Source organism: Oncorhynchus mykiss, chromosome 1, assembly GCF_057628025.1.
Source record: "Oncorhynchus mykiss isolate SJ-2025 chromosome 1, ASM5762802v1, whole genome shotgun sequence".
Classification (NCBI taxonomy): Eukaryota; Metazoa; Chordata; class Actinopteri; order Salmoniformes; family Salmonidae; genus Oncorhynchus; species Oncorhynchus mykiss.
The window spans coordinates 7361957-7375825 of NC_143022.1; the positions used below are offsets into that span (position 1 = coordinate 7361957).

The following is a 13869-nucleotide window of genomic DNA, read 5'->3' on the forward strand; positions in this document are numbered from 1 at the left end:
GTGCAAGCGATAATATTGAAATGGAAGGAGTATCAGACCACTGAAAATCTACCAAGACCTGGCCGTCCCTCTAAACTTTCAGCTCATACAAGGAGAAGACTGATCAGAGATGCAGCCAAGAGGCCCATGATCACTCTGGATGAACTGCAGAGATCTACAGCTGAGGTGGAAGACTCTGTCCATAGGACAACAATCAGTCGTATATTGCACAAATCTGGCCTTTATGGAAGAGTGGCAAGAAGAAAGCCATTTCTTAAAGATATCCATAAAAAGTGTCGTTTAAAGTTTGCCACAAGCCACCTGGAAGACACACCAAACATGTGGAAGAAGGTGCTCTGGTCAGATGAAACCAAAATTGAACTTTTTGGCAACAATGCAAAACGTTATGTTTGGCGTAAAAGCAACACAGCTGAACACACCATCCCCACTGTCAAACATGGTGGTGGCAGCATCATGGTTTGGGCCTGCTTTTCTTCAGCAGGGACAGGGAAGATGGTTAAAATTGATGGGAAGATGGATGGAGCCAATTACAGGACCATTCTGGAAGAAAACCTGATGGAGTCTGCAAAAGACCTGAGACTGGGACGGAGATTTGTCTTCCAACAAGACAATGATCCAAAACATAAAGCAAAATATACAATGGAATGGTTCAAAAATAAACATATCCAGGTGTTAGAATGGCCAAGTCAAAGTCCAGACCTGAATCCAATCGAGAATCTGTGGAAAGAACTGAAAACTGTTGTTCACAAATGCTCTCCATCCAACCTCACTGAGCTCGAGCTGTTTTGCAAGGAGGAATGGGAAAAAATTTCAGTCTCTCGATGTGCAAAACTGATAGAGACATACCCCAAGCGACTTACAGCTGTAATCGCAGCAAAAGGTGGCGCTACAAAGTATTAACTTAAGGGGGCTGAATAATTTTGCACGCCCAATTTTTCAGTTTTTGATTTGTTAAAAAAGTTTGAAATATCCAATAAATGTCATTAAACTTCATGATTGTGTCCCACTTGTTGTTGATTCTTCACAAAAAAATAAAGTTTTATATCTTTATGTTTGAAGCCTGAAATGTGGCAAAAGGTCGCAAAGTTCAAGGGGGCCGAATACTTTCGCAAGGCACTGTATATTTTGATTTAAAAAAAAAATTGGTTACTACACGATTCCAGATTTGCTATTTCATACTTTTGATGTCTTCACTATTATTCTACAATGTAGAAAATAGAAAAAAAATGTAAAAACCCTGGAATGATTCGGTGTGTCCAAACTTTTGACTGGTACTGTAGGTGTCTTTTGGAGGGGTTGGGTTAAAGTAAACATTTTGGTTGGACCTTGTAGGCAAATTGACCAATAAAGTGATCTTAAACACCAATTAATATCTGACCTAAGCAGAAATCACAACCCTTGTAAACCTCCAACCCTGATATTCCCAGAACCAAAGTCTCTGAGCTATTGGAACTACGTGGACAATATCATGAATAAAAACAAACGTAACAAAATGTTGTTGCTCTTCCTTAGAGAATGAGAAGCATCCCAGCTACTGGAACAACAAGGGGAAGCAGGCCCTCCACAAAGCTCTGGATATGAAGCCAAACGTCCGTCGGGCTAAGAACTCTATTCTGTTCCTGGGAGATGGTGAGTGAGATGGGGCTAAGTGTTGGCATGATTTCCACTATGGACAGAATGAAGGGGGGGGGGGGGGCATAAATGTGTCTATTTATGTGATTTAAAGGGTAACATTTGAATTCATGGAAGCTAGAGCCCAATAAAAAAAAATAGCTTTGAATGGCAAAACATTTTCATACAGACCCGTTATGTTGTCCCACCCCATATGCAATCAAAATGGCCCCTGAGGCCAGGGATAGGTTATTGAATGGGCAAAATGCTTGGAGGGGAATACGCTTCGCTGAATGATGTATGCTGTATGCATGTGTCAAAACACAGGTTCTACCGATACCAGGCCACCACAGACAGTTTTAAAAGGCAATTTGCTTGTAAGCCTTGGGAAGGTTACAAACATTCAAAAACACAAGCCACAAGACAACTCAGTCCCAAGATGAAGTTCTAGCTGCTGGTGAGGTGAACAGTATAGCCGCCACTACCAGTAGGTTGTTCATCCAGCAAGGGTCAGGGGGGGAGAACAGAGCAGGGGGGGTCAGGGGTGAAACAGAGCAGGGGTCAGTGGTCAAACAGAGAAGGGGTGAGGGGGTAAAGAACAGAGCAGGGTTCAGGCGTCAAACAGAGCAGGGGTCAAACAGAGCAGGGTCAGGGGGAAAGAGAAGAGCAGGGGTCAGGGGGAAAGAAGAACGTAGCAGGGGTCAGGGAAAAAGAACAGATCAGGGGTCAGGGGGAAAGAACAGATCAGGGGTCAGGGTGAAAGAACAGAGTAGGGGTCAGGGGGAAAGAACAGATCAGGGGTCAGGGTGAAAGAACAGAGTAGGGGTCAGGGGGAAAGAACAGAGTAGGGGTCAGGGAAAAAGAACAGATCAGGGGTCAGGGGGAAAGAACAGAGCAGGGGTCAGGGGGAAAGAACAGAGCAGGGGTCAGGGGGAAAGAACAGAGTAGGGGTCAGGGTGAAAGAACAGAGTAGGGGTCAGGGGGAAAGAACAGAGTAGGGGTCAGGGTGAAAGAACAGAGTAGGGGTCAGGGGGAAAGAACAGAGTAGGGGTCAGGGGGAAAGAACAGAGTAGGGGTCAGGGGGAAAGAACAGAGTAGGGGTCAGGGTGAAAGAACAGAGCAGGGGTCAGGGGGAAAGAACAGAGTAGGGGTCAGGGGGAAAGAACAGAGTAGGGGTCGGGGGGTGGAACAGAGTAGGGGTCAGGGGGAAAGAACAGAGTAGGGGTCAGGGAGAAAGAACAGAGTAGGGGTCAGGGGGAAAGAACAGAGTAGGGGTCAGGGGGAAAGAACAGAGTAGGGGTCAGGGGGAAAGAACAGATCAGGGGTCAGGGGGAAAGAACAGATCAGGGGTCAGGGGGAAAGAACAGAGTAGGGGTCAGGGTGAAAGAACAGAGTAGGGGTCAGGGGGAAAGAACAGAGTAGGGGTCAGGGGGAAAGAACAGAGTAGGGGTCAGGGTGAAAGAACAGAGTAGGGGTCAGGGGGAAAGAACAGAGTAGGGGTCAGGGGGAAAGAACAGAGTAGGGGTCGGGGGGTGGAACAGAGTAGGGGTCAGGGGGAAAGAACAGAGTAGGGGTCAGGGGGAAAGAACAGAGTAGGGGTCAGGGGGAAAGAACAGAGGAGGAGTCAGGGGGAAAGAACAGAGGAGGGGTCAGGGGGAAAGAACAGAGTAGGGGTCAGGGGGAAAGAACAGAGTAGGGGTCAGGGGGAAAGAACAGAGTAGGGGTCGGGGGGTGGAACAGAGTAGGGGTCAGGGGGAAAGAACAGAGTAGGGGTCAGGGGGAAAGAACAGAGGAGGGGTCAGGGGGAAAGAACAGAGTAGGGGTCGGGGGGTGGAACAGAGTAGGGGTCAGGGGGAAAGAACAGAGTAGGGGTCAGGGGGAAAGAACAGAGTAGGGGTCAGGGGGAAAGAACAGAGTAGGGGTCAGGGGGAAAGAACAGAGTAGGGGTCGGGGGGTGGAACAGAGTAGGGGTCGGGGGGTGGAACAGAGTAGGGGTCAGGGGGAAAGAACAGAGTAGGGGTCAGGGGGAAAGAACAGAGTAGGGGTCAGGGGGAAAGAACAGAGTAGGGGTCAGGGGGAAAGAACAGAGGAGGGGTCAGAGGGAAAGAACAGAGTGGTAATGTACCATCCCTTATCTGGTCCATAGGAAGCGTTGCGCATTGTAGCACTCATTGTTCGGCAGCAGCATGGCTCGGTTGCAGTTGTTGGACTCTGTCCTCCAGGCAGCAGCATGGCTCGGTTGCAGTTGTTGGACTCTGTCCTCCAGGCAGCAGCATGGCTCGGTTGCAGTTGTTGGACTCTGTCCTCCAGGCAGCAGCATGGCTCGGTTGCAATTGTTGGACTCTGTACTCCAGGCAGCAGCATGGCTCAGTTGCAGTTGTTGGACTCTGTCCTCCAGGCAGCAGCATGGCTCGGTTGCAGTTGTTGGACTCTGTCCTCCAGGCAGCAGCATGGCTCGGTTGCAGATATTTAGTGATATTATCTATGATAGCGGAACTACGAGGCTTTTTATAGACATTTTTTTGTCATTTAGCAGATGCTCTTATCCTCAGAGACTTACAGGAGAATTAGGGTCAAGTGCCTTGCTCAAGGGCACATCGACAGATTTTTTACCTAGTCAGCTTGGCCGTTAATCACCAGGCCTACCTGCCACCAACTATGAATATAATACAGGGGTGTCAAACTCATTACATGCAGGTTTTTGGTTTTTCTTTTAATAAAGACCTAGACAACCATGTGAGGGAGACCTTAATACATCCATCCAGGGTGGAGCGAAAACCCGTAGACACTTGACACATGATATAATAAGGCACGAGGGGGTGTGGTATATGGCCAATATACCATGGCCAAGGGCTGTTCTTAGAGCAGTAAAAATACATGGTTTTGTCATGCCCGTGGTATACAGTCTGATATACCACAGCTGTCAGCCAATCAGCATTCAGGGCTGGAACCACCCAGTTTATAATGCATTATGAAGCACTCATTAAAACATATATTACAAGCAGGATGAGGATGGAAAGAATACTATTCTCTCTGTGTACAAACAATAGACTTAAACGATTCAAGTGTAAAACATAGTCAGAGTTAATAATGACCTTTTATTATAAATAAGGTATAAATAAATCATAAATAAACAATTTAGCAAAATATATCAGCTTTCATCTCGTTAAAAACTGACTAACGCAGTTGGTTGGATTGAGAGTTCAGCTATTTCATGATGATGATCTTATCAGTAATATTGTTGGATAACTTTACATCACCTGCTCATGAATGGCATGTTCATGACATATAGGGCAGATGAGCAACAGGTATTGTCAAGAAGGCCAGCGGCCTTATATTTATTTTCTATTTCACCTTTATTTAACCAGGTAGGAACAAGTTCTCAACTATTAATTCTAGTCAGTCTATCAAATCAAATCAAATGTATTTATATAGCCCTTCGTACATCAGCTGACATCTCCAAGTGCTGTACAGAAACCCAGCCTAAAACCCCAAACAGCAAGCAATGCAGGTGTAGAAGCACGGTGGCTAGGAAAAACTCCCTAGAAAGGCCAAAACCTAGGAAGAAACCTAGAGAGGAACATGGCTATGTGGGGTGGCCAGTCCTCTTCTGGCTGTGCCGGGTGGAGATTATAACAGAACATGGCCAAGATGTTCAAATGTTCATAAGTGACCAGCATGGTCCAATAATAATAAGGCAGAACAGTTGAAACTGGAGCAGCAGCACGGCCAGGTGGACTGGGGACAGCAAGGAGTCATCATGTCAGGTAGTCCTGAGGCATGGTCCTAGGGCTCTGGTCTTCCGAGAGAGAGAAAGAAAGAGAGAATAATAGAGAGAACACTTAAATTCACACAGGACACCGAATAGGACAGGAGAAGTATTCCAGATATAACAAACTGACCCTAGCCCCCCGACACATAAACTACTGCAGCATAAATACTGAAGGCTGAGACAGGAGGGGTCAGAAGACACTGTGGCTCCATCCGAGGACACCCCCGGACAGGGCCAAACAGGAAGGATGTAACCCCACCCACTTTGCCATAGCACAGCCCCCACACCACTAGAGGGATATCTTCAACCACAAAACTTACCATCCTGAGACAAGGTCGAGTATGGCCCACAAAGATCTCCGCCACGGCACAACCCAAGGGGGGGGCGCCAACCCAGACAGGAAGATCACATCAGTGACTCAACCCACTCAAGTGACGCACCCCTCCTAGGGACGGTATGAAAGAGCCCCAGTAAGCCAGTGACTCAGCCCCTGTAATAGGGTTAGAGGCAGAGAATCCCAGTGGAGAGAGGGGAACCGGCCAGGGTTCGTTGCTCCAGAGCCTTTCCGTTCACCCTCCCACTCCTGGGCCAGACTACACTCAATCATATGACCCACTGAAGAGATGAGTCTTCAGTAAAGACTTAAAGGTTGAGACCGAGTTTGCGTCTCTGACATGGGTAGGCAGAACGTTCCATAAAAATGGAGCTCTATAGGAGAAAGCCCTATCAAGTCATTTTTAAAAATGGTTTTATGATATCCAATTTGATATCCTGTCTTTCAATTGATAAATCTAAGGAGTAGCTGGCTGGCACATATGAATAATTTAGCAGACAATCTACAGAGTAGGGATTAGAGCAATTTAGAGAAGCGAGTGCATACTGTACTGGTCGCCCGGTGGGATTTAAACCCACGACCCAGGCGATGAAAGCGCCATACTCTACCAAGTGAGCCACACGCGACCTTGCATTTGGCCTCACTTGAACAGTGTTCACTTTAAGGTGATGGAGACATCCAATAGCAGCATACCATTACACCAGACATGCTCTATCAAGCGCTGGTATAGTATTTGATAGAAAACGAACCCAGATATGAAAACCAATAGATTCCCATTTGGTATCCATGTAGTTTCAATCAAAGTAATGAAAAAAACTATAGCTCTCTCTCTCAAATCACAAGGTTGATATTTTATCAAGTTAAACTCATTGTAAAGATAATTAATTTAGGGTTGGGACAGGCTTCACTAGCATGCTAGCTGTTCCTGGAATCTATGACTTCATTTGACTCTGAATAAGTAGAATAAGGGCTTAGTTACCAACATTTCACACTATCCCTTTAATAGATAACAAGTAGCGTGCAACCACAATATACTGTAAATGTTCACTGAGCTGGATTCAGCACCCACATCACCCACGTTCAACGTTAGAGCTGATATTCTGTAGTCACCCATCAATGTTAGAGCTGATAATCTGTAGTCACCCATCAATGTTAGAGCTGATATTCTGTAGTCACCCATCAATGTTAGAGCTGATATTCTGTAGTCACCCATCAATGTTAGAGGTGATATTCTGTAGTCACCCATCAATGTTGGAGCTGATATTCTGTAGTCACCCATCAATGTTAGAGCTGATAATCTGTAGTCACCCATCAATGTTAGAGCTGATATTCTGTAGTCACCCATCAATGTTAGAGGTGATATTCTGTAGTCACCCATCAATGTTGGAGCTGATAAACTGTAGTCACCCATCAATGTTAGAGCTGATATTCTGTAGTCACCCATCAATGTTAGAGCTGATATTCTGTAGTCACCCATCAATGTTAGAGGTGATATTCTGTAGTCACCCATCAATGTTGGAGCTGATAAACTGTAGTCACCCATCAATGTTAGAGCTGATAATCTGTAGTCACCCATCAATGTTAGAGGTGATATTCTGTAGTCACCCATCAATGTTAGAGCTGATAATCTGTAGTCACCCATCAATGTTAGAGGTGATAATCTGTAGTCACCCATCAATGTTAGAGGTGATATTCTGTAGTCACCCATCAATGTTAGAGCTGATAATCTGTAGTCACCCATCAATGTTAGAGCTGATAATCTGTAGTCACCCATCAATGTTAGAGGTGATATTCTGTAGTCACCCATCAATGTTAGAGCTGATAATCTGTAGTCACCCATCAATGTTAGAGCTGATAATCTGTAGTCACCCATCAATGTTAGAGCTGATATTCTGTAGTCACCCATCAATGTTAGAGCTGATATTCTGTAGTCACCCATCAATGTTAGAGCTGGTATTCTGTAGTCACCCATCAATGTTAGAGCTGATAATCTGTAGCTCATTGAACCATGCAATCATTATCAGGTCTTGCGGCAAGGCAGAGGTTGGACTGAAAGTTATAAATTGTATTAGTCATACACGACCAGTCTAAAGTTTTGGAACACCTACTCATTCCAGGGTTTTTCTTTATTTTTACCTTTTTCTACATTGTAGAAAAATAGTGAAGACATCAATACTATGAAATAACACACATGGAATCACATAGTAACCAAAAAGGTGTTAAACAAATAAAAATATATTTTATATTTGAGATGCTTCAAATAGCCACCCTTTGTCTTGATGACAGCTTTGCACACTCTTGGCATTCTCTCAACTAGCTTCACCTGCAATGCTTTTCAAACAGTCTTGAAGGAGTTCCCACATATGCTGAGCACTCGTTGGCTGCTTTTCCTTCACTCTGCGGTCCAACTAATCCCAAACCGTCTCAATTGGGTTGAAGTCGGGGGATTGTGGAGGCCAGGTCTTCTGTGACAGCCTGGGCAGCACCATTGAGGTGCTGATTTCTCCATTCTAAAATGATACATTTCTTCTTCTACTTCTTTAAGTGTATTGGCAGTTCATAAATAATGTGATAAGATGCGTACTACCACCTACTGTGCTGTAGTAGGTATAAAGCCAATGTTGGTGATTTATTGTCACCTGGAGTTATGGAATGTTTGCTCAGGAGTATAATTAATTCCTTGGCTGACCTGTTGACTAAGTACCGGTACCCCTTGTTTCTAGCCTTGTTATTGTTATTTTATAGTGTTACTTTTTATTTGCTTATATGCTTGTAAGTAAGCATTTCACAGTATGGTCTACACCTGTTGTATTCAGCATTTCACAGTATGGTCTACACCTGTTGCATTCAGCATTTCACAGTATGGTCTACACCTGTTGTATTCAGCATTTCACAGTATGGTCTACACCTGTTGTATTCAGCATTTCACAGTATGGTCTACACCTGTTGTATTCAGCATTTCACAGTATGGTCTACACCTGTTGTATTCAGCATTTCACAGTATGGTCTACACCTGTTGAATTCAGCATTTCACAGCATTTCACAGTAAGCTATTCAGTACATTTGATTTAACTTCCACCCAGCACAGGGCATTCTTTATTGAACCTTCATTTAAAAAGTGAAGTCAGTTAAGAACAAATTATTATTTACAAATACGGCCTACCGGGGAACAGTGCCTTGTTCAGGGGCAGAACTACAGATTTTTTTCCTTGTCAGCTCAGGGGATTCAATCAGCAACCTTTTGGTTACTGGCCAAAAGCTCTAACCACTAGACTACCTGCCGCCCCAGGAAAAGCTGTAAAAACGTTATCTGTCAATTCAGGAGAAGTTGTCAAAAGGTTGTGTGTCTTTCAGGAGAAGCTGTAAAAAAAAAACGTTATCTGTCAATTCAGGTGAAGTTGTCAAACGGTTGTGTGCTCCGCCAATGTCCATGCAGGTATGGGCATCCCCACAGTGACTGCAGCGAGGATCCTCAAAGGGCAGATGAATGGAGGGAACGGAGAGGAGTTTAGTCTGGCAATGGATACCTTCCCACACTTAGCCCTGTCTAAGGTCTGTCCAATCTCCTCTCATGAAGACAATTTCATTTGAACCTCATAATTTTTTTTCATTTTGATGTCAGATATTTCAAATATGTATTATGCTCACTACTTTGAACAGGCCTACTGCTGTAAAGATGTGAAGTTAACCCACCTGATGGCTTTTATTACTTCAGGATACTAGTAATATCATTATACCACCATTATACTGATAGTGTTTATACCAGGTGAAGGTACCATTCCACTGTAAAAGAATCCATTCAGGAAATAAATTACTAAAAATAAAATAGTTATATATTTATCCAATTAATTTAATGGAGAATTGAACTCAACCCTGGTATAACGTAGACATGTAAATTAAGATGTTTCACTGGTTTACAACAAATCTGTGTGTGTGTGTGTGTGTGTGTGTGTGTGTGTGTGTGTGTGTGTGTGTGTGTGTGTGTGTGTGTGTGCGTGCGTGCGTGCGTGCGTGCGTGTGTATTTGACCCTTCAGACGTACAACGTGGACCAGCAGATGCCTGACAGTGCCGGCACGGCCACTGCCTACCTGTGTGGTGTGAAGGCCAACTATGGAACCCTGGGTCTCAGTGCCTCAGCTCTCCGCTACAACTGCAACAGCACCTTCGGAAACGAGGTGGAATCTGTCCTTCACCGCGCCAAGATGGCAGGTAGGGGGTTTAAATAGGGTCCTTGTCTGAAGGGTCTGCAGCAGGCTTTTCCTAAGTTAGTCCTGAGGCCCCCCATGGGTGCACATTTTGGTTTTTGCCCTAGCACTACACACAGGGTTGGGAAGTGTACTTTCTAAATGTAATCCATTACAGTTACTAGTTACCTGTCCACAATTGTAATCAGTAACGTACTTTTTGGATTACCCCAAACGCGTAATAACGTAGTCTGATTACGTTCAGTTACTTTTACATTACTTTCCACTTAAGAGGCATTAGAAGAAGACCAAAAAATGTATGTTACCAATTGAATGACATCTATTGCAGGTCAATGTTAAAGTTTACTCAAATTTTACTTAATTTGGTTGGTTATGTAGGCTTCTTCTAACCCATCAGTTTCTACTACATATAATAATACGATTACATTAAAAAAATGGATTTAGTCTATCAAAAGTGTGTGAGTTTGATCACGTGTCCATTAGGCCTTTGGATATTTATTTTTTATCATCATGAATTAGATTGATCAATAAAAAGCCCCACTTTTATTCCATAGGCTGGGACCCGCACTATGCAGCTGTTGCAAGAGCGCATTTTTTCACTGACTGTCCACTGGTTTCAAAAACAATGACTGATAGGCATCTTTAAACTTCTTGAATTCAACCATTATTGGGTTCAAATACACATTTAGATTTGTGAACAGCCATCCACACCAACCGCAATCCGTAAGGTGCAAATACCTAAATGAGAGAGCAACAGTGTGATTCACATCAATGCGCTATGTATATATAAATAGCAAGTGATATCCCTGTCCTCATAGACTACACCACTACTATCATCCTTACCTCCAAGCGTTTATTCAAATGGTATAATCCTTGGATGAAGACAGCAGTCGCACCATTGGAAGACATAGCTTGAACTGTAGCCTACAAAAGCCTATTCCTGCTCTTTCTCCCCGATCCATCACACATTTGTTGTGTCATCACAGTGGTCTCTGACATCATAGTGGTTGGTCTCTGACATCACAGTGGTCTCTGACTTGTTGGTCAGACTCGCTCAGGTGGAACAAACTTAAACTTGCGCCTTTTTTCAATGCTGATTTGAACATGTAAAAAAAATAATATTCCGCAAACATCCTTTCTGATTTTAAAAGTCATCCTCAAAGTAATCATCTAGTTTTTCAAAAATGTCTGATATCTGAGAACAATATTTTTGCTGGTAACGTAAACGGATTACAGTTACCCATTTTTTTGTAATCCCTTACATGTAATCCGTTACAACCCTGACTACCCAGCGGATTCAAATAATCTAAACTTGACACTGAGTTGGTTATTTGAATCAGCTGTGTACAGTAGTGCTAAGTAAAGAACCAAAACGTGCATCCAGGGGGGGCCCCAGGACCTAGTTTGGGAAACCCTGATCTAGTGGAATAGATTCCTCCTTTCGCCTCCTTTTATTTCAGATCTAAAAACTGAAGATGGGCCTTTGGTGGAAATCCATCCAGAGCTTTCATTAAATTAGGGGTCATCCGTGGTCATCAGTGGAAAGAAAAGGAAAGGAGACTATTTTTAAGTGTATTGAGACACTACCTGGGACTATTTTTAACCTCTACTGTCACGTTCTGACCTTAGTTCTGTTATTATGTCTTTGTTTAAGTATGGTCAGGGCGTGAGTTGGGTGGGTTGTCTTGTCCATCTTCGTTTTTCTATAATTTGGGATTTCTGTGTTCGGCCTCGTATGGTTCTCAATCAGAGGCAGCAGTCAATCGTTGTCCCTGACTGAGAATCATACTTAGGTAGCCTGGCTTCACTTTTGAGTTGTGGGTGTTTATTTTCTGTCTTTGTGTATGTGTAACAGTATAACTTTAGACCGTCCCCTCGCCCATACCCGGGCGCGAACCAGGGACACTCTGCACACATCAACAACAGTCACCCTATTTAGCGCGCACCACCGCTAACTAAGCTAGCTGTTTCACATCCGTTACACTAGCACCACCGCTAACTAAGCTAGCCGTTTCACCTCCGTTACACTAGCACCACCGCTAACTAAGCTAGCTGTTTCACATCCGTTACACTAGCACCACCGCTAACTAAGCTAGCTGTTTCACATCCGTTACACTAGCACCACCGCTAACTAAGCTAGCTGTTTCACATCCGTGACATATGTCGCCGGACAGGACTGTTTCGGTTGTCGTTCGTTCACTTTATTGTTTTGTATTTCAATGTTCATTTTGATTAAACATTATGAACACTTACCACGCTGCGCATTGGTCCTCCGATCCTTCTCGCTACTCCTCCTCAGAATAGGAGGACGAGAATCCTTACAGAAACACCCACCACCAAAGGACCAAGCAGCGCTTTGGTCTGATCCTTGCGACTCCTCGTCAGAAGAAGAGGACGAGCGTTACATCTACGGGATCGGTGTCCCCCTACGGGAGCTAATGTGGGCGAATGTGATTAGCATGGATACACGTGTCTTATATGGGCATAAAACTTAAATTATTGTTTATCTAACTGCACTGTCCAATTTACAGTAGCAGTGAAATAATACCATGCTATTGTTTGAGGAGAGTGCACAGTTATGAACTTGAAACTTGTATCAATAAACCAGTTAGGCACATTTGTGCAGAATTGAAAAAACATTTTGAACAGAAATGCAATGGTTCATTGGATCAGTCTAACACTTTGCACATACACTGCTGCCTTCTAGTGCCAAAATCTAAATTGCTCCTAAACTGCAATTATACATTATGGGCTTTCTCTTGCATTTCAGTGATGATATAAAAAACTAAAAACGTTTATCTTTTACCAGATCTAATGTGTTATATTACATGAACTTCCAATTTCCACAAACTTCAAAGTGTTTCCTTTCAAATGGTATCAAGAATATGCATATCCTTACTTCAGATTCTGAGCTACAGGCAGTTAGATTTGGATATGTCATTTTAGGTGAAAATTTAAAAAAAGGGTCCGATATCACATTGGTATTTTCAGAATTAGAGTAGTTAGCTCGATATTGAGATGGTTTAGAGACCATAGAAAAACATCAGAAGGTTAGAAAATATAAATGAGTGTTTCTTATTGAACAAGTTGTACTTTCCCTCAGTTTCACTCAGTTTCTCTCCCGTTGGTGCCTTATGAACATGAGCCTGTGGTTTTGATGCTTTTCAGGGAAGTCGGTGGGCATCGTCTCCACCGCCCGTGTGCAGCATGCCTCTCCTGGAGCCGCCTACTCCCACACAGCCAACAGAGGATGGTACGCCGACTCTGACATGAACACTGCAGACATCACAGCAGGATGCCGTGACATCGCCTACCAGCTGGTCCACAACACTGACATCAATGTAAGACTCCAAAGGTGGTCATCTTAGATAATAGACAAGATGGCTGACTTTCAAGGATATTGAGCACCATAATGGGTATTATCTTAAGTGAATGAAACATTTTGAATGTGTATTGTTTACATTGGAAGACATATCAGTTCAGTCAGTTAACTCATCCAGCAAGATAATAAAAAATAGCATACAACATTACATGTAAAAAAGTAATCCCACACTTTCCAAGCTTTTTTGAAATGTAGCATTTTGAAACATTAAGTTAGCCTGCTCCCAAAACGTTTTCCTGGTGGAACCAGACCGATTGCTGCATCCCCCATTTTGTTATGGTGGAACCAGCCCAGTCGCTGCATCCCCCATTCTGTTATGGTGGAACCAGCCCAGTCGCTGCATCCCCCATTCTGTTATGGTGGAACCAGCCCAGTCGCTGCATTACCCATTCTGTTATGGTGGAACCAGCCCAGTCGCTGCATCCCCCATTCTGTTATGGTGGAACCAGCCCAGTTGCTGCATCCCCCATTCTATTATGGTGGAACCAGCCCAGTCGCTGCATCCCTCATTCTATTATGGTGGAACCAGCCCAGTCGCTGCATCCCCCATTCTATTTCACTTTA

At 43.8% G+C, this 13869-nt stretch overlaps 1 protein-coding gene across 1 annotated transcript in view; it reads left to right on the plus strand.

Moving 5' to 3' along the window:
• alpi.2 (alkaline phosphatase, intestinal, tandem duplicate 2) overlaps positions 1-13869 on the plus strand; it is a 28123-nt gene that overhangs the window by 3056 nt on the left and 11198 nt on the right. The window contains exons 2-5 of the mRNA XM_021610103.3: positions 1513-1629; positions 9154-9269; positions 9753-9927; positions 13092-13264. Of these exons, the coding sequence (XP_021465778.2) occupies positions 1513-1629; positions 9154-9269; positions 9753-9927; positions 13092-13264 (581 nt within the window). The remainder of the gene's footprint in view (positions 1-1512; positions 1630-9153; positions 9270-9752; positions 9928-13091; positions 13265-13869) is intronic.